General features: G+C 33.7%; 1 protein-coding gene across 1 annotated transcript in view; it reads left to right on the forward strand.

Moving 5' to 3' along the window:
• LOC148310251 (semaphorin-2A-like) overlaps positions 1-20,527 on the forward strand; it is a 105,735-nt gene extending 85,208 nt beyond the window's left edge. The window contains exons 8-14 of the mRNA XM_088258702.1: positions 51-309; positions 3,176-3,318; positions 8,638-8,917; positions 10,201-10,392; positions 14,157-14,291; positions 17,131-17,242; positions 19,626-20,527. Of these exons, the coding sequence (XP_088114828.1) occupies positions 51-309; positions 3,176-3,318; positions 8,638-8,917; positions 10,201-10,392; positions 14,157-14,291; positions 17,131-17,242; positions 19,626-19,697 (1,193 nt within the window). The 3' untranslated portion in view covers positions 19,698-20,527. The remainder of the gene's footprint in view (positions 1-50; positions 310-3,175; positions 3,319-8,637; positions 8,918-10,200; positions 10,393-14,156; positions 14,292-17,130; positions 17,243-19,625) is intronic.
• Positions 20,528-20,999: the final 472 nt, after the last annotated feature.

Consider the following 20,999-nt stretch of genomic DNA (forward strand, 5'->3'; position numbering starts at 1 on the left):
AGCGTTAAGCGAGATATTACTGTATATTTTGAACATGTTTTTTTTTATAGAAAGCGTCTACAGACTTCCCGAAGATTCTCGTCTGTACGCGGTTTTCACATCCGGTTCTGGATCCGTTATGAAGGGATCTGTGATCTGCTCCTACTCGTCTACCTCGTTGGATCGTCCTTTCCACGGCCCTTTTGCTGAGTGGAACTTTGGAGGAAGGTCTAGGTTCCCTGTTCAGGACGACAGAGTCCCGAACCCGAGACCGGGGATGTGCGTCAAGGATACCACTAAGCTGCCGGATTCCGTGGTCAACTTCTTGAAGTAAGTATTCCATTATCTTTACTTTTGATACGATTCAAATCAGATCAAGCTGTCTCTTGAATAAGACACTACGTTATATATTTTTTTCTTAATGCCTTTAGCGTTAGTTAAATAGAAAAAAAACTAAGGATGGAAAGATACGTACATATGTATCCATTATAGAAGAGGACAGTGTTTTTTTTTTTGGAAATCATTTTGAAAAATTGATGGGGCAACGTTGCATTTGTGTAACGGATGACGAGTGCAAATGTTTTTTTAACCTGTTTTTTTACCGAAATGGCAATGCCATCTGTTAAACGTAATAGCATCACACGCGACATTTAACATTATGTATTGCAAACAGCGTGCTTTTTGACACTGCTGACTCGTAACATTTGATCAATCTTGTCGATTGCTTTGTTGCATAGATTTTTAATATTAAAAAGATTCAGATAAGCAAGCATTGTGAAATCAAACGTATTTGAAAAATGTAATTATTTTCTTTTTATTCATTAAACCATACTGAGCCACAGCAACTCATAGCTGAGTACAGTTAACATACTAATAAAAATTAAAATTAATACCCTCGTAAATCAATCATTTCTGATCATTTTTAGATGAAACGAATGACCGGAATTCTCACGGTAAAAGCTAACAATCAATGATCGAACTTTGTCATTAGTCGGTAATGCGCGTCACTATCCTAGTTTGGTTGAATACCCATTGTACGATTCGTTTTATATCACCATAATAACAATAAATTCCAACTTTCTTACTGGACATTGATCGGTTTTGCCTGATTTACTTCGCACGGAAGTTTGGAATGGATGAAAATCCTTTTTCTTGATGATTTATCAATTTAAAACCTACCCTAGCCCAAGACGGGGTATTAAAATCCCCCTAAAACAACGTTTCACTCGAAAACTTTATCATCGTTATAGGAGTTTGATTCACAACATTTTTAGAGTATCTAATTACTTGTTCACAAATCTGGATTATCTCCAATTCTAAGTTATTTTTTACATTTCAATATAGATGAAGAAGAATTTGAAAGTCTGGGCTTACAACCATCATAGGTGAAGCCCAAGTCAGGCTTATGACGGTCGTAAGCCCTGTAAATAATCCCAAGACTTCTATATTATTTTTTCATAAATGTTGAGATGAAAAAAAGTTTGATTCATGTTTTTTGTAATCTTTATAATAATGCTTTCATTAAATGACTAGGCAGTCACTTTGTGACAATATCTATCCATTTTTGAATAATGCTTTACGTGGTGTAAATACCACTGTTTAAATAGTGATATTTACCAAGCAAAACTTATGTATTTAAAATTCAAAATTACAGTAATATTTCGTAATTTAAAAATATTCAAAACGTATGATCTTCAATTAATTTTTTTATAAACATTTCCGCGATCTACAGCCAAATCCATCGATACCTGATCAATGGTTGAACTGTCCACCTCACCGTGTGCTATTTATAATTACCGAGATATATAACTGTTTGGAAGTGAGACAGCAATTATGAACTGCATTTTTTCGAAAATTTTTCCACAATTCTTGCAGTCGATCTGTGACCATGCTGTTGAATGCAATGCATCGTTTGTCGCGAACTACATATTTCGTATTATTTGATAATATGGACTGCGAATGCACCCCCCTCTGTATTCGCAGTCCAATCTATCCGCGTCACCATATATTATTTATATTTACCCGAGACATTTAATTTATTTCACTTTAACTACTGCGCGTCACAACTGTTTACAACATTTATTTGAATGCCACTGGGGAATTAAAATAAATATATGAAAAGTTGTGGCGCATCTCGTATATCTCTCAAATACCCCCCTTTGGAACAAACGCAATTTTTATATACACCGGGTAAGGAAGGTTAACTGGTAATATATTACTTTCCTAGTTACAATCGCATTATTTATGCCCGACAAACGGTAATTAATGCTTCTTGAGAGTAAAATAAATGATTGATCGATCCGAAGGAAAATACTATTGAGGGAATAATTAATTTTAGCAACACTGTTCAGGATTTTATGTCGTACTACCTATTGATTAAGGAAAATCCTAAGTGGTTTTTCGTCCTTTTTTTTAATATATAGGAGAACCGGGGTTAGAAGTAACATTTCCTATGCTTAACATAGCAATACATCAAGTACAAACAAACAAACAGAAGGGACATGTTTATATAAAGTTTACATTTAGATAAAATAAAACCCATTCGGGGATCCAAAATCAATGATCTGAGAAGGTACTTTAAAGAATGATATATGTAGTGATTAGTCATATTTTCTTATTTTGTTTTTACTTTGTGTTTTTTATATTTTCCAATTTGTTACATTTTCTCATTTTTATATTTTCTCATTTGTTTATTTTAAATATGCTTCTTACCTTATGTTATTCTCATTTATTTCTTTTAAATATGCTTCTTATGCCTATTTATTATACCTGTTTATTGTTTTTATATTATGCCATGTATTCATTTTGGTTATTGAAATAAAAACTTTTTTGTAACTTTATTATCTGTGTTCCAGTCTTGTTAACCTTAATCCCATGTCCCAAAATGAGAAATAGAAATTACTCATCGGGAATATTATATGTATATATAACTTATGTATGTAATATGTTTCGAAAAAAAAGATATAAGGGTGGAGACTGGCCGGAGCCGTTTGGTCGTAACGTAACACGTTACGATGCGAGCATTCGTATAGTCAGCACAACGAGCCGAGCGCTTCATCCATAGTTTTGGATGCTCGCTGATGCTCGCCGCGAGCGATGCTATGACGTTATGTTACGACGAAATGCTCCGGTCAGTCTCTACCTTAAGATGTTTGATTTCAATTAAACTGATATTTTATTTATTTGTTTGTTTCAGATCTCACCCATTGATGTATGAATCGATAAATCCTGATTTTGACGGACCGGTTTATATACAGAAAGATGTCATATTTACGGGTTTAACTGTCGATAAAGTGTCTAATAATCTCAATAACTACACCATATTTTACGCAGCTACAAGTAAGTTCTTCTATTTTTATATTATGCCTAGAGATTAAATTTATAACCCTTTCCCTTACAATGCTAAAATTTCTGCGTACACCGGTGATTTGTATTTTAGACCATATGAAAATGTGGTTTAAAAATGGGAAAAATGTGAATATTCCTAACTGTTGCTTTTATTGGCCATACTTAAAGTTAAAATATAACAATTTTGTAATCTAAAAAGGAGAAAAAAAATACATCGCAAGTAGCCGCAATTGCTAGCGTAGCGACACGACTGCTTTGCAAGACGATCTGCGCACTACTGACGCTGTAAACACGCCACGACAACCGCATTTACACAAACCACGGCAAACACGCACACATTGAAAAACGTTTGTGTGTTGGTTATTTTATCCCCGATTTTTTCACAAATTATTTATTTCCGTCACTGCAAATGAATAACATTATATTATAAGACTTTCACGAAATACGTAATTATATTATGGTTTCTAGTTGAATACCACTTTAATTTATCAGAAGGGAAGCAAGATGAAAGCGGATTACTTTTAACACAAATTTATTCAGTTCTATAAAATTACAATCAAGAAAATACTTAAGAATAATCGCGTGATTCTAATATGAGAACAGTTGAAGTACGTGTCGATCTGAGGACGAGCGGCGACGAAGTGTAACGGGCTCGCTTCCGTTCGTTGCGGGCTTCGTGTAGGGAGCTCGCTATTTCACTCGATTTGAGTTGCCATAGTCGATGTGTGGGTTGCCACAATATTACAGAGGAATACAAAAATTCTGAGGCCGTATCTATTATATAGGGTTTTCCAATAAGAGGTTTCATTTTGAATAGGCGGCTATCTGGGCAGCTGCCACTTTTGAAGCTGTCATCTTTTGACATTTGACAAGTAAAAACTACGCAATTTATAAAAATGCAACGATACACGCATCAACAACGCATTGAAATTGTTAAAATTCACTACAGAAATGGTGAAAATTTTGCAGTCACAGTTCGCGAAACTAAAGCACTTTTTGGTCGTCGTGAAGCGCCTTCTCGGCCAGCAATAGTGAAACTTGTTAAAAATTTTGAGCTGTTGGGACAACTTAGTGATAAGTGAAGAATCCAAACCATGTGCATCGCTCAAGAACAATTGAGAATATTGCTGCTGTAGCCCGCAGTGTTGACGAAAACCCAGGTTTGTCGATTCCTCGTCGATCTGGTGAGGCTGGTGCAACTGTTACGGTGAATGGATTGCGCTACCGAGCTATGATTAATGATTTTTTATGGCCGGAATTGGAAGATATTGATGTGGATGACGTTTATTTTCAACAAAACGGCACTACGTGCCACACAAGCAACAAAACAATCGCAATTTTGCAACAAAAATTTTCTGGCCGTGTTATTTCTCGTGGTCACAGTTGGCCCCCGAGATCCTGCGATTTAACACCTTGAGACTTTTTTCTTTGGGGCCACGTGAAAGATAAGGTCTATGCCAATGCTTCACAATTGATTGAAGACCTTAAAGATAGAATTTGTGAAGTTATCGAGGACATACAGCCGCAAATGTGCGAATTGGTCATGGAAAATTTCATGAAAGGGATATGGTGCTGCAGCCGTAGCCGTGGCGGCCGTTTGGCTGATATCGTTTTCCATCGTTAATCGCATACCTTTCTCTTAACAATGCAATAAATATTCATTGATTTATCTTAAAATTTACTAGTTTTTTTCAAATATCTAAATGAAACCTCTTATTGGATAACCCTATATTTTATATTAATATTCTCATTTTAAAAGTCGAGTAGTAATAAATATATTTCACCGGGAGGGGAAGGTTAAAATAATAAATATCGTTTGGAAGTCGCTAAAAATTTATATTTACCAATTCGCCATTTTTCGTTAGATTCATATCCGGACGAAAATAACGAGTAAAACCAATACAATTTTATTATTTCTACCGGCTGTAATCCCAATATGTACACTCACATATCGCTTACTCCTTTCAAGAACGTCATAAATCAAAAAACTTGATTTTTTAGTAGAACGTTTTTAAAGTTTAACACAATAATACAATGTATAATAAATAAATATCAAGCCACTTATTGAACATTTTACTGTGCAACAGATCTTTTTAGGTAAAACCTGAAGGTTTTTTCTCCATTTGAAAAATATTTAGTATATTTAAAAAAATACTTAAATAATACCTTTTCTTCAAAATGCAAAAACAACACTTTCTGCCCTGTAGCGGGTAAATATAAAGTTAAAAATATGCCGCTTTTGCTGGGATATAGTACATTTTCTGGGCATTCCGAAAACATGCACAACTGAAAATTGACGATTTTTGATTTATGACGTTCTTGAAAGGAGTGAGCGATATGTGGGCATGTTGTACATACAAATAATTGATATGAGGCGTTCCTGTAATGGAATTCAACAGTTAAAAATAAATAACGCGCGTTTATTATTTGCTCTACGCAGAGCTAACATAATATGAAACATACCCATAGGATGCGACATGATACCGGGTGATCATGAAATTTATGTATTAATTTTAAACCAAACACAGATTTTTTGAGTTCACTAAGTTGTATTTAAAAAAAAATATATATATATAAATATAAAACCCTTATCCGCACCCCGATGGTGCATAGGGCACTGCGTTATATAAACGCAGTGTTATCTTGATCGTTTACACATGAAGGAAAGGTTATCAGCCCTCCGCGTCAGGTACCAAAAAAAATTAAAAAAAAACACATAAAAAATTAATATTGAGACAATTGTTTCGCCTTGTTAGGGCATTATCGAACGAATTTGCCCTAACAAGGCGAAACAATTGTCACAATATTGTATTTTTATGTGTTTTTATTAGTAAAATATAACTTAGTAGACTCGAAAAATCTGTGTTTGATTTAAAATTAATATGTTAATTAAAATGAAGTTCTACAAATAAAACGCCAAATTAATAAATGATGATTATGAAATAACTATCCACAAAACAGTTATAGGCGATTGAATAAAATAAAAAATACAAAACAAATTCTTAAAAAAAGAATAAAAAAAACATTATAAATAAAACTAAAACTTTATTTTAAACCATTTTTTGTTAGTTCTTTTCTCTAACCGGTTTCCATAAGAACCTTATTATGTTCAGGGATATACATGTACAAGTAGAGTACATGTATATCCCTGAAGATAAGGTAATTGTCGAAACCGGTTGGAGAAAAGTACCAATAATAAAAGTGGTTAAAAACAAAGTTTTAGTTTCATATATAAAGTTTTATAAAATATACCACAAAGTATTCGCAAAAAATATTTATGAAATTTATTTATTTATTTTATTTTACTTTTATCATACTCGTAACTACAATTCTCAAGAATGTGACTTCACTGGGTTTTCCCGTGCCGATGGCATATTTTACAATATTTATTTACAAAATGAAAGACACGCAATTAAATACGATGAGATGCGACCTATTTCAGATCTATTATACATTTATGAATAGCTCTTTTATATTAAGTTTATATTTTTAATGACCTTATGGAATGTGGAGATATGTTGTTAAACTTTATTGCATAATAATGAGGTCCACCTAAGAAGTCTCACTTCAAAAACTTTTTGTTCCTGGGTAGAACAATGCTTGTGACAATTATATTAGGTATAGGTCTCAATAGGCTAAGGTCTCAAGCGTTCGAATCACAACGCGTGCGACCGCACTAAGGGCTATACTTATATATATAGGCTATATTTTAGAAGATATATTAATTAATCATTAAGTATTTTTATTTTTTTTAACTCCTTACCTTTCATGAGTTGTTTTCTTATCAAAACAATATATTTATTTAGAAGAAAATCTTAAAATTTTATTACAAAATTGTGTTTTTAGAGAAAAATAAGTTGCAATTTAATGTAAAATACTCCCTTAACAAATAAAAGTAGCATTTGTTTTTATATTTTATTTTGTATATGGAAAATATTGCATTTTTTTATCATTAAAAAATCGGATTCCATTATACAAAACACCCTGTACATACCATAGGTGGCCATATTTGTAGACTTACACACTCTGTTGTCTGTGGCTTTTCAATATGCCAGTTTTTTTTATGTCGTATTTATTTTCCGGAATGTATATTTACTTGTTATGGTTTTATATTTTTAATTATCATCCTACTTTGTTTGATTTATTGATCACACCACCTAACGAAATGGCCTACGATTTTTCATTCTTGTTTTATTTAATTATAAAATAAATATTTTTTATTAAATTTTAATATTAAAATGTTCAATTCCCCATATACATACAAAGACAAATTTGTGGCGTTCAAAAAAGCTTAATTCCTAAAATTTTTCAATCTTATTATTTTCTTTCTTTATTTCAAATTCTTTTGCATTACATTACATAAATTCAAATAAAAAAAAATATTAATAAAATATAAAAATGAATACAGAAAAAGATCCCACAAAGGCATGGCCTATGTGTGGGTATACGAAATAAATAGTCATAGGGTATAAGGGAATTAAATCAGGTTATTTAAATTATTTTTTAAATATAAACATAAATGTACTCGAATATGTAAATTACTTGTATATATACATTTTTCATACTTAACACTTCAAACTTCATAGTAAAAAACTACAGTATTATTATTTAAAGCGTTTTTACTAAAAACTAACCAACGAATACGCCGTTTCACTACAGGGTTCATGTTTGTACAAGGACTCTATTGAGTACTGCCAGCTTAGCTTTCGTTAATAATCTAAAACTATTATTTTTACTACATTGTTTGCTATAACTGATTGCAGTGCTCCTTTGACTCTCCTTTCTTTATATATGTATTTCTTTATCAGTCTTTCCATCCTTAGAAAACATGCTTAAATCAACGCGTCTTATTTTAAATTTGACCAAGGGAGGTTAAGAGATTAAAGACCTCTCTTTTTAAAAGTGATTATTTTTTACATGACTGTCAAATTTTCAGTCAAGTCAATTTGAAGAATATGGATGTCTAAGAGTCCCATGGCTTCAGACGTGGCATTTGCCTGAATTTTTCTATCGGTGTACTTTTTATCTCAATGTGGCCCAAGGCAACGCGTCTTCTTTCAATGTGACCAAGAGAAGCTAAGAGATTGGAGACTCATATTTTTACTTATGAGTATTTTATAGATGGTGGTCGAATTTTCAAAGTCTATACGAAAAAAAGGTGGAAGTCTGAGCAACCCAAGGCTTAAAGTTGCATTTAGCTAGCTTATTCTTATCAGAGCTCTTGTATATTATATGTGGCCAAAAGTAACGCGTCTTGTTAATTTAACCAAGGGAAGCTAAGACCTGTTTTTAACCATGATTATTTTTTAGATGACGGTCGAATTTTCAAAGTCGTCCAGTACACGTCTGAGGGCAAAAGCGACAGCTTCCTTCAAGACGTGTGGAAGGTGTTCCCGGACGGCGAACCAGTGATCGCCATGGCAATATCTCGTTCCCGTGGCAGTATCTATGTCACGTCGGACAGTAAAGTGGTCCAGGTGCAGTTCGAAGGGGTCTGTCGTCACCAGTACGATGGTTGCGTCAGGTGCATCAGAGATCCTTACTGCGGATGGAGTAGTGATGATGATGCTTGCCTTCCATATGAATCAAGGTAAAAATTACATGAATCATATGCTATTCAGAGATAATGAAAATTCCAGTGACACATATTTATCTGGAATTCTTTGAGTGTGTTAGAAGTTTTTTTTCAATAACTCTGACTAAACCAGTCGTTGATAGATCAAGAGTCCCGTGAATGCCGATAAAAGAGTTCTTTACCTAATTTAATTGATTGTTTTAAATTTAAGTTTTACTTGGTAAATACCACTCTTTCTTAAAATCCAAAATGATTTGGAATGTATCGAATGATTTTAAGATATAATGGTATTTACCAAGTAAAATTTCAATTAAAAATGGATTTATAGTACCATAAATTGACTGCGGAATCAATTAATAAAAATTCATTAATTGATTCGCAGTCACTTTATGGTAATGAAAACCCAACTTTTTTCAAGAAGTAAAGATACTTTTATCAAACTTATCTTCAGTTTGTATTTTCATCTGTTGATGAGAATACCTGTTCTCTAAACAAGTCATGTTTACATTAATAAACTCAAAAGTAGTCTTATGCTAAAATTTTTATTTTATTTTATTAAAATTATCATATCATTCCCCAAAGATAAAACCATATCAATTAATAATACAGGTTTATTTTTTATTTGGCTTTAACTTTGGAGAATGACATGATAATGTAAATATAAAAATAAAATACAAGTATAACACCACTTTCGAGTTTATTAATGTAAACATGACTAAAAACATTTTGAGTGTGTCAAAATACTTGTTCACAAAATCTGGATTATCTCACATTATATGAGTTATTTTCATATTATTTTTGACATATCATCAAAGATGAAGAAGAATATGGAAGTCTGCATATTTACGGGGCTGACGTCCGTCATAGGCTGGTTTAACTGATCACTTTACACACGAGTAACATTCACCAATTCTACCCATTATTGACAACCGCACTACTCAAATTCTTGAAATTTCCATATTTATGAACCAATTTTGAAACATTGTTCTTGAATCACTAGAACTTCACTAGAGACATCTATTGGTGAGATGAAAAGAATCTTTTTATTGAGCAGAAACAAATTCGAAATTGAAAAGTGTGGTTGCCAATAATGGGTAGAATTGGTGAATTTTACACGTGTGTAAAGTGATCACTTAAACCAGCTTATGACGGTCGTCAGCCCCGTAAATGCCCAGACTTCCATAATCTTCTTCATCTTTAATGAGATGTTAAAAATAATATAAACATGACTTGTTTCGAGAAAGGTAAATATGATTTCTTATTGCTGCATATTTTCATAAAACATGTTTTTTTTTAAGATTATTACAAGACGTAGCAGATACTTCGAAGTCGGGATGTGACGAACTTATTAGACCAAAACAAGTGTCCACGACGTTTGGGCAGAGTGTTCACTTGGGGAATTATTTGAACTTACCCGAGGTGTTCAACAATGAAGACTTTACGTGGACGAAATACGACAGAGATAGGGGAAGGCAAGACATCATTGAAAGGTAGGAAAAAATATTAAAAATGATTATTTAAAAATTGCTAAAAATTGCCATAAAGTTCTCAAAACTATTGGTGTTTATATAAATTAACTGAAGTCAGTGGTTTTATACAAGTGTTTTATAAACATGAATTTCTTTATGTTATAAAATGAATAACCACAAATTTTGTGCTTTAAATATTAATTTTAACATAAATAATGTTATTTTATTTATTGTTTCGGCATTAACTTTGTGGTAAGACATGTTACAATGATTAAAGAAAACACTTGTTTTTTACCACTTGAGTTTTATTATAGATTACATGTTTCAGAAGTTAAACTTCCATCATTCAGGTCTGTATAATAACTAAAATACAGACATACAGACCTGCATGATGGAAGTTTAACTTCTGAAACATGTAGTCCATAATAAAACTCAAGTGGTAAAAAACAAGTGTTTTCTTTAATCATTATAAATAATGTTCATGGCAAAGTATTATTTAGCATTTTTAATCTAAATATTATTATGTTATCTTAAATAATTGGTTTATACAAGTGTTTTATTTTAATGTTTATATGTTTTTAAAGTTAAAAATGGAAAATCATTAATTTTATGACTCAAATTTTAACAAAAATTATATTCATTACAAGATATATTTTTTCAAACATTTTGAGTGTGTCCAAATACTTGTTCACAAATCTGAATTATCTCCTACTATAGGAGTATTTTTGAAATTATTTTTTGATATCTCATCAAAGATGAAGAATATGGAAGTCTTAGCATTTACGGGGCTGACTTCCAAGAATTTGAGTAGTGTGGTTGTCAATAATGGGTAGAATTGGTGAATGTTACACGTGTGTAAAGTGATCACTTAAACCAGCCTATGACGGTCGTCAACCCCGTAAATGCCCAGACTTCCATATTCTTCTTCATCTTTAATGAGATGTAAAAAAATAATCTGAAAATTACTCCTATAATTGGAGATAATCCAGATTTGTGAACAAGTATTTGGACACATGCAAAATGTTGTAAATAATATCTTGTTATGGATACTATTTTGGTTAAAATTTTAGTCATTAAACTTACGATTTTCCATTATTAACTTTAAAAACATTATAAACATTAAAATAAAACACTTGTATAAACCAATTATTTAACAATTAGATAAAAAAAAACAAATAATATTTTACCATGAATATTATTTTTGTTAAAATAAATATTTAAAGCATTTATTTTATGATTATTCATTTTAAAACATGAAAAAACTTATTTTTTTACCCTTGTTTATACACCAATAGAAAACCTTTATTATTTTATGGGGACGATCTAACGATAGTCAAGACCTTGGCTTAAAGTTCTTAAGCAATATGGGTCCAAAATAACAATGCCTCTTTAGCCGCACTCAACAATCACTTCACATAGAAGCATCTTAGTAGGTTGAACTACATACATATTCGAGACATGCTCTACAAGTAACGTTCTTGAAGTGACTTGAATCGCGAGCATGAATATTTGGATTGTGAAGATTATGTAATTCTAAGGACGCTTGTGCACTACACGGAATTTACCGTCCGGCAGTTTTTTTTTTCAAATAAAGCGACTATGACAGTTTAGCGTGATGGAGTTCACGCGCACCGAATTTCACCATACGGCACGTCAGTTAGCATTTTAAAACGATGATTGGATTGGATTGGCTTATGCTTCTGTCCATCTTTCTTCGGAGCGGAGCTCTTGATCGATGCGTGAACACGTTGCGCCTAAATTCGATCACGCTAAACTGGTGTAGTCGCTTTCATTTTTCAAAACATCTAGAGAAAGACGGACAAGTGCACAAGCCAATCATCCGTTTTTTCATACTAATCGGACTGCCGGACAGTAAAATTCCGTGTAGTGCACAAGGGCTCTAAGAAACTTTGGTCGAAAATCTTCAGTAGCTTCCAAATGTTTATAAATAAAAAAAAGTTTAACTATTTAAAATTTTATAGGCTACCTATCCATTACAATAAGTTTTAATATCTACTAATTAGTTTCTTGAATGTTTTTCGCATATACTTTGTCACATTTTATAAACTTTATAAAATGAAACCGTTTTGTTTTTTTCAACATTTTGAGTGTGTCCAAATACTTGTTGCAAATCTGGATTATCTTCAATTACAGGAGTTATTTTTCATATCTTTACAAAGATGAAGAATATGGAAGTCTGGGCACATTTACGGGGCTTACAACAGTCATAGGCCGGTGTAAGTGATACATTTACACAAGGGTTACATTTACCAATTCTACCCATGATTTACAACCACACTACTCAAATTCTTGGATGTTCTAAATACGTTTTTATTTATTTTATTTTATTATTCGGGAATTGCACAGCTTTACATTTAAAAAAAGTATATAATAAAAAATAGTTACATTAATAAAAATAAAGCCAATTAAACAATTCTACATTAATGTTAAAATAACTATTAAAACATTAAAAGTTAAAAAAAAAAAGAGTGGAGTGTGTGTGTGAGGGGGAGGGTATCGTATAAAAAATAGATTTTGCAGGAAGGAAAACTTTGTGGATACATGATCTAATTTCGAAACATTGCGCTTGAATGACTAGAATACTCTAGTGACATCTATTGGTGAGACGACATTGGCTTTTTATTGAGCAGAAACTATATGAAAAATAACTATAATTGAAGATAATCCAGATTTGTAAAATGAGTATTTGGACACACTTAAAATGTTGTTATATTGATATTGTCATTTTTAGTTATTTTTAAATCAGGTTATCTTTAGATTAACGTCAAAATCCATCATCGTATCATTTTTCCAAAAGTAATTTACCTTTTTCCGGTAAGAAATGGGAGCGAGCAGGAAATAGTTTTTGTGTGGAAATCTCGGAAAATCCACGTATGGAAGGGATGATAATTGAATGATTTCGGACAGGGTAGAAATGTGCAGGGGCGGAATCCTTTGAGAAGCTTCCCTTTAGTTCCTTAATAATAAAATTCCAGTTTGAATTGAGATCTTGTTGAGAGGATGTGTATGGTACATACGCTTACGTGGTTCAAATATTTGTAACATTTGCCGAAACAATTTATTAAAAAAAACCTTTTTGTCTAAGTTGTTAATCAAAGAGGAAATTCTAAATTTATTATATAATACACAAAACAGAAAATCGTAGTTCGTGTATGTATGTATGTATGCGCGTGTGTATATGGACGTGAGCGCGTGATTTGGTGTGCGTTGTTTGTGTTGTGTGTGTGCACTATGAGTTGTGTGCGTCGTGTCTTGTGTGCGTTTTGTGCCCTATTGGTGTGTGCGTTTTGTGCCCTATTGGTGTGTGCGAGTGTGTGCAAGTGTTTGCGTGTGTGTGCGTGTGTGTGCGTGTGCGTGTGCGCGTGCGTGTGCGCGTGCGTGTGCGCGTGCGTGTGCGCGTGCGTGTGCGTGTGCATGTGCGTGTGCGTGTGCGTGTGAGTGTGGTATGCGTTGTTGTGTTGTGTGCAATATGTGCGTTGTATGTGTTGATTCTTGTGTGCGTTGTGTGCCTTGTTTGTGTGCGCGTGTGTGTGTGTGTACGTGTGTGCGTTGTGCGCGTGCGCGCGTGTGTGTGTTTATGTATGTAGCGTGTATTTGTGTGTTTTGCGTGCGTTTAGAGCATGTTCATGCGTTGTGTGCCCGTGTGCGTTATGCGCCTTTTGTGTGCGAGAGTGTTTGTGTAAGTTTTTGGGCACCGACAGTCAGTCTTTAGAGACTCCTTCTCCTTTCACTGTTGGCTAAGTGTTTTTGCTCTAAATGAACAGGTCCGGGAAGTACATCCTCACCGCAGGACGTGGCTTGGTGGTCGTAGGACTGACGCACCAAGACAGGGGGCTATTCGAGTGCCGCCAGGGGAAGCGGCTTGTGGCCTTGTACAACGTCATCGTCGACAGCAACAGGTAGGATAACAGAATAAGTTTAATTTAATTTACTTATATATTTTTTTACAAAAATGAAAGTAATATAACCACTCTTCGAGAATTTTATGTATACCGGTTTCGAGACGTGCTTGTCTCTTCGTCAGGACAATCACTACAACAGCATGCAAACATTTTGTGAATTAAAATTCACTTTAAAAAGTGTGTGAATGGTGCTATGGTGGTGATGGGTAGAATTGTTTGCATGCTGTGGTAGTGATTATCCTGACGAAGAAACGGGTACGTCTCGAAACCGGTAGACAAAAATCTCAATGAGTGGTTTTATACTAATATTACTAAAAGTAAAAATGACTTACCACAAAATAAATGCTTTAAATACGTATGATAATAATATTGAGAATATAATTTAATTAAATTTAATCCGTATCATTTCTTTTGACAAAACTAAAAGCATTACCATACCAAAGAGTCCAGCAAAATGCAAATTAGTTACAAACAACGGAATCTTAGAGTTGACGTTTGAAGCTAAGGGGATCTCTCTGGCGAGACTCTAAAACATATCAATAAGGCTGCAGCTATATCCGGATGCCTCAGAAATTCAGTGTGGAGGAACAAACACATAATGGAAAGTAAAATGAAAATATACAAAACATGTGTTCGACCAATAGCCACTTATGGAATTGAGGCAAGAGCAGATACTTCTAGAACAAAACCTCGGGTTCGAATCTCTGAGATGAAAACTCTCCGATCTATAACCGGAAACATTTTGCGAGACCGCGTAAGAAACACTGATATCCAGGGCATGTGTAAGATGAAAGATATCGTAAGGTGGGGACGACAACGAAGGCGACACTGGAGTGAGCATGTAAACAGATTGTCAGAAGACAGACTTCCACGTATCGCCCTTCGAGGAAACCCTGAAGGAAGCAGACCTCTAAAAACGTGAAAAGACAACTGGGAGTCAACATCCCAAGAGCGACAGGTGAAGGCACAAACAGATCCTGAAGATCTTTAAAAAGAAACAGAAGAGGAAGATTTCCAATGTTTAAAAATGATGCGGAATGCATGGAAATTAAAAAATTGTGGTATTTACCAAGTAATACTTACTCTTTGTAGAGCTGGCACTATATTGCATTCTTTATGCTACTAATTTTGCTGTGCTGAAAGCCAATTTAACTTAAATGCATTGCTATTCAAATATTATGAATCTAAATATTCAAAAGAAACCATCACTGCTAGTTTATTGAGAAAGACCACACTTTGTAAAGTTTAATTACTTTCCTAGTAAAACGCCCGTAAATGCAGTCATAGTAGTTTTTCAATCGCGGGTCAAATTGCTTTTATATTCAACAAAACCATTGACGTTTTTTTTAAGCAAATTTTATATAACATGTTGGATGTGTCCAAGTACTTGTTCACAAATCTGGGTTTGGTGAAACCGTTTGGAAAAAAGTGGAGACTCAGAACGCTTCACGGAATTTTACCGTCCTGCAGTCCGGTTTTGAAAAATACAAGCGACTACGATAGTTTAGCGTGATCGAATTTACGCGCAACGTGTTCACGCACCGATCAAGAGCACCGATCCGAAGAAAAATGGACAAAAGCACAAGCCAATCATCGTTTTAAAACGCTAACTGACGTGCCGGACGGCAAAATTCTGCGTAGTGCACAAACGCCCTTAGAGTTATATTCATATTTTTGATCTAGTCATATGTATATGAAGAAGAATATGGACATCTGGATATTTACAGGGCTTACGAACTGTCAAAGGCTGGTTTAATTGCTCACTTTATATACGTGTTACATTCACCATTCTACCATTGATTGACAATCTCACTTCTCAAATAAGTGGAACTCATATATATAGTTTTAAAAAATAGCACTAGTACTCCACAGAAGCACACTACAGTAAAAACACCCCTATAACGTCGACATAGGTTCCGCGTTATTGGGGGGAACGTAATAGGGGGTTAATGATTTTTACATTTTTTAGTATTTGTACACTTTAACCAGTAGAAATGACTCGATTCGTACGACGATTTTGTATGACGTAGTCTTGCTACTGCGTTAACGGGGAACACTGTTATAGGAAAAAAAAACTGGTGCAAACGTTAAAGGGGGTTTACTGTAGTTCACTTTAACCAGCCTATGACAGTTCGTAAGCCCTGTAAATACCCAGACTTCCATATTCTTCTACGTTACATTAAGATGTCAAATTAAATAACTCGTCATTACTTGATATTATTTTATTCTCAATTTTATTAATATTTAAACTTTACTTTTATTTTTTTTACAAAAATGTAAGTAATATTAGTATATAACCACTCACCGAGATTTTTATGTCTACCGGTTTCAAAACGTATCCGTCTCTTCGTCAGGACAATCACTACAACAGCATGCAAACAATACTACCCGTCACCACCATAGCACTATTCACACACTTACAACTACACAAAATGTATATCACATGCGATGTTAGTCGACCCGGAGACCAACATGCACTAGGGGTTGCAGCACAAACATGCATTAAGAGCCGAGGTCTGATATGCACTGTGCAGTTGTATTTGTATGAATAGTGCTATGATGATGGGTAGTATTGTTTGCATGTAGTGACTGTCCTGACGAAGAGACGGGTTTGTCTCGAAACCGGTAGACATAAAAATCTCGGTGAGTGGTTATATACTAATATTCCTCTGACCCTTATCCGCACCCAATGGTGCATAGGGCACTGCATCGTATTAACGCAGTATTATCTTGATCGTTACTTATTTGAAGGCAAGGTCATCACTCCTGCGCTTCAGAGACCAGTCCAGGGTAACAATTATTTTCACAAAATTACTACTGACATTACTTGTTGTAGGTGCAGTCCCCCGTCGCTAAATGGATCCTACCACAGAGTCTACTTGGATTGGTGCAGGGAGTTTATGAAGCACAAGGAGGCCATGGAAAAGTGGCAAAGCAAAAGAAAGCAAGTGCGTGTTCATTAATTAAAGCTCCATCGATAGATCGATACATTATAAATGCTCGATACATATCGATATGCGATAAAGCCACCTACGCATATTAATAACTAACTAACCATCACGCCGCTTCCCCGCAGGGGTAGCCAGAGAGAATAGAACGCCACACCACTCTGTCTTTGCAAACATTCCTCGCCTCTACCACGTTCATGCATCTCCTCATACATACCCGCCGATTGTTACGACTCCTAACCTGACAACTTTCAAGTATTTGGCATACTTAATCGTGCCAAGTTTTTCTCGGTCTTCCTCTGCTTCTTTTCCCATTAACATTCGCCTCATAATTTTTTTTTACCGTTCTTTCCTAACTCATTCGTTCTACATGTCCAAACCATCTCAACACACCTTTCTTAATGTAATCGATAATGCTTATATCATTCGCATTCTATTCATTTGCATTCCTTCCTTATTTAACTATTCGCACATCTATCATACATCGTTTTGTCGCACATTCTTCTGAAATATCCCATTTCGACTGCATTCAGTCTACTTTCTTCCTTCTTTTGCCAACTCCTGTTTCACTTCCATACATTAGAGTTGGAACCAGGACTCCGTTGTGCACTACCAGTTTAGCTTCCGCTGACAGGTTTTTATCAAACCTATTAAATAAACCTGTCAGCGGAAGCTAAACTGGCAGTGCACAACGCATATTACTACAGCATGATTATAAAAATCATACACCTAATTAACTTCACTGCTAACTTAGAATCAATGAAATGTACAAACTCATGCCTCTAGTGAGATAGCGAGTGTTTTTGCGTAGAATTTTCACTCATGAATTACATGAAATTATAGTAACTTTAAACATAAACAGTAAATCCACTCACGAGTAGGCACAGGCTATGAAACATAAAAAGTTTAAGCCTGAGTACGGCTGTCCAAATTCAAAACACAGTAAGGGACATTTTTTTTGTAGTACGTTTTTTTTGCATTTTTGGACTAAGTAGATTCTACTTAGTCCATGAATGCAAAAGAACGTACTACAAAAAAAATGTCCCTTACTGTGTTTTAAATTTGGACAGCCGAGTAGGGTCATGATAAGCGGTCTTGCATAAGCCGTAGCTAGATTTCATAGTCACTTGGACGTTAGGTAATTAAAAAAATCATTAATTGGCTAATTAATGATAGTAATTGGAAAATTAATATCTTTAATTTAAAGTCTTTTTTTTTTCAAAGTTATTTACAATCAACATTTTGAGTGTGTCCAAATACTTCACAAATCTGGACAATCTCCGATGAGTTATTTTTTATATAATTTTTTGACATCTCAACATAGAAGTTCTAAGAATTTAAGTAGTGTGTTTGTCAATCATGGGTGAAATTGGTGAATGTTACAGGTGATCACTTAGACCAGCCTACGACGGTCGTAAGTCCCGTGAATGCCATGACTTCCATATTCTTCTTCATCTATGTTGAGATGTCAAAAAATATTTATCGTCATTAATTTTGTCACCATCCGTAGTGTTATAATGGTCAGCACGCTCGGCTACCGCCGTACTGGAGGTCCCGGGTTCAATTCCCAGGGTGGGGTGAAATAAATAAAAGTGATTTTTCACTCTTATGTTTATGTAATCAATATTATCCTGGACTGGTATCTGATGGCTGATCACCTTTCCTTAATGTGTTTACGACCAAGATAACATGCGTTAAAATGATGCAATTGCCTATGCACCATTGGGTTTGAATAAGGGTCTGAAGAAGTTCATTAAACCATATCGCTCACTCCTTTCAAGAACGTCATAAATCGAAAAACTTGATTTTTCAGGAGAATGTTTTTAATGTTTAAAAATACATCACAATGTATTAAAAATAAATATCAAGCCACTTATTGAACTTTTAACTGTGCAACAGATCTTTTTACGTAAAACTTGAAAGTTTTTTCTCCATTTGAAAAATATTTAGTACTTATATTAAAAAAAATAATAATAATACCTTTTCTTCAAAATGCAAAAACAACACTTTCTACCCTGTAGCGGTAAATATTAAGTTAAGAATATGACGCTTTTGCTGGGATATAGTACATTTTCTGGGCATTCTGAAAACATGCGAAACTGAAAATTGATGATTTTTGATGTATGACGTTGTTGAAAGGAGTGAGCGATATGTTAAAATACATTATTATGGAAAAAGGATTTTGATAACAATGATTAGTTCAAATATCGAAATAAGATTTATAAAAAGTATGCTTAAGGCCTTTTCACAGTGAATTTTGTATTTTATTAAGGCGATTTAGCTTCAACTCTTATTTATGAAAAAATTCTTAACATTTTATCTGAAAACTTGTGAACGAACAAGTTTCAGCTTGTACAAATATAAATATTTTTTTCTCTTTCAGCAGTGCAAAAAATATCAGTTGAATTGGAACAAGAGATCGAATGAAGTTCTACGAGATTATTACAATAACTGAGCAGACATAATGAAGAAAAAGATAACGTCACCTCACAGTTTTGATTTTAAGAGCAATTCATAATTGATTTAAAAACCATTTAAAAAATGGTTTATTTGTATTAGGTTTTTCGTAATCCTGAGACCAAAAAGTGTATAAGTGCTAAAATTAAATTATAATGACTAAAATATCATAACGTTATAATTCGTGTTAAGTTTTATCTATTAAAATGTATAAAAATCGAGATAATATTTTAAGATATTAAGAAAAATAAATTTCATAAATATATTCCTGTACATTGTGTCGCCTACTTTAAAAATCCGCCAGATCCAATTTAATAAAATTTTAAAATAAATACCCTGTCAGAATGCGAATTGCGGGTTTTGATCGTTTAAAATATTTATAAAATATTTTGTCCGCCTCCGTAGTGTAATGGTCAGTACGCTCGGCTACCGTTCTGGAGGTCCCGGGTTTGATTCCCAAGGGGGGTAAAATAAATACAAGTGATTTTTTTTTCACTGTAATATTTATTCAATATTACCCTGGACTGGAACCTGAAGCGGAGGGCTGATCACCTTTCCTTCATGTGTAAACGATCAAGATAACACTGCGTTTATATGATGCAGTGCCCTATGCACCATTGCGTGCGGATAAGAGTTTTTCTAGTTTTTAATTTTATTTTATATACTTGTAAACCCTACTAAAAAATACTATAAAACAGCGTTGTATTTCAAATTCCGCTATATTCATGAAACTGGCCTTCTGATCCATATCGACCAATCAGAGAGCGGGGATAGGTAAAAAATTAATATGACGTCATTATCGGTTTGTGTCTCCAAAAAATAGAAAAATAGTCTATTTCATAATATTTTATCTAAAGATAGACAAATCTTTGAAACATAAATGTTACCCGGAGAATTTTGCATTTTTTGTAAAATCGACTTACATGGATTTGGCGGATTTTGAAAGTGGGCGACACAATCAATCTATAGTGTATACCTGAAAGTTTATTATTATTTTGTTTTTTTAATTTTTTTATTTATTTTATGATTATTTTAATTATATATGTATACTTATGTATGTTTGTTTTATAAAGGATGTCATGTTTTTTAGATCGATCAGAAGCTGATTTATGTTATAGATAAATGTACGTAAATAAAGTCCCCGATTGTAAATTTATCATTTATAAATTGATTTTTAATTTATAATTCAACTATTTTATATTTTGAGAGTTTGTTAAAAATTGCAACCTGGCTACCCTATGTACATAGAAATTTTCCAACTTATCAATCAACATTATAGATACCACCTATTTTAACATTT

This window comes from Brachycentrus maculatus, unplaced genomic scaffold, assembly GCF_059751285.1.
Source record: "Brachycentrus maculatus isolate JH-2025_06_01 unplaced genomic scaffold, ASM5975128v1 h1tg000102l, whole genome shotgun sequence".
NCBI classification, from domain to species: Eukaryota; Metazoa; Arthropoda; class Insecta; order Trichoptera; family Brachycentridae; genus Brachycentrus; species Brachycentrus maculatus.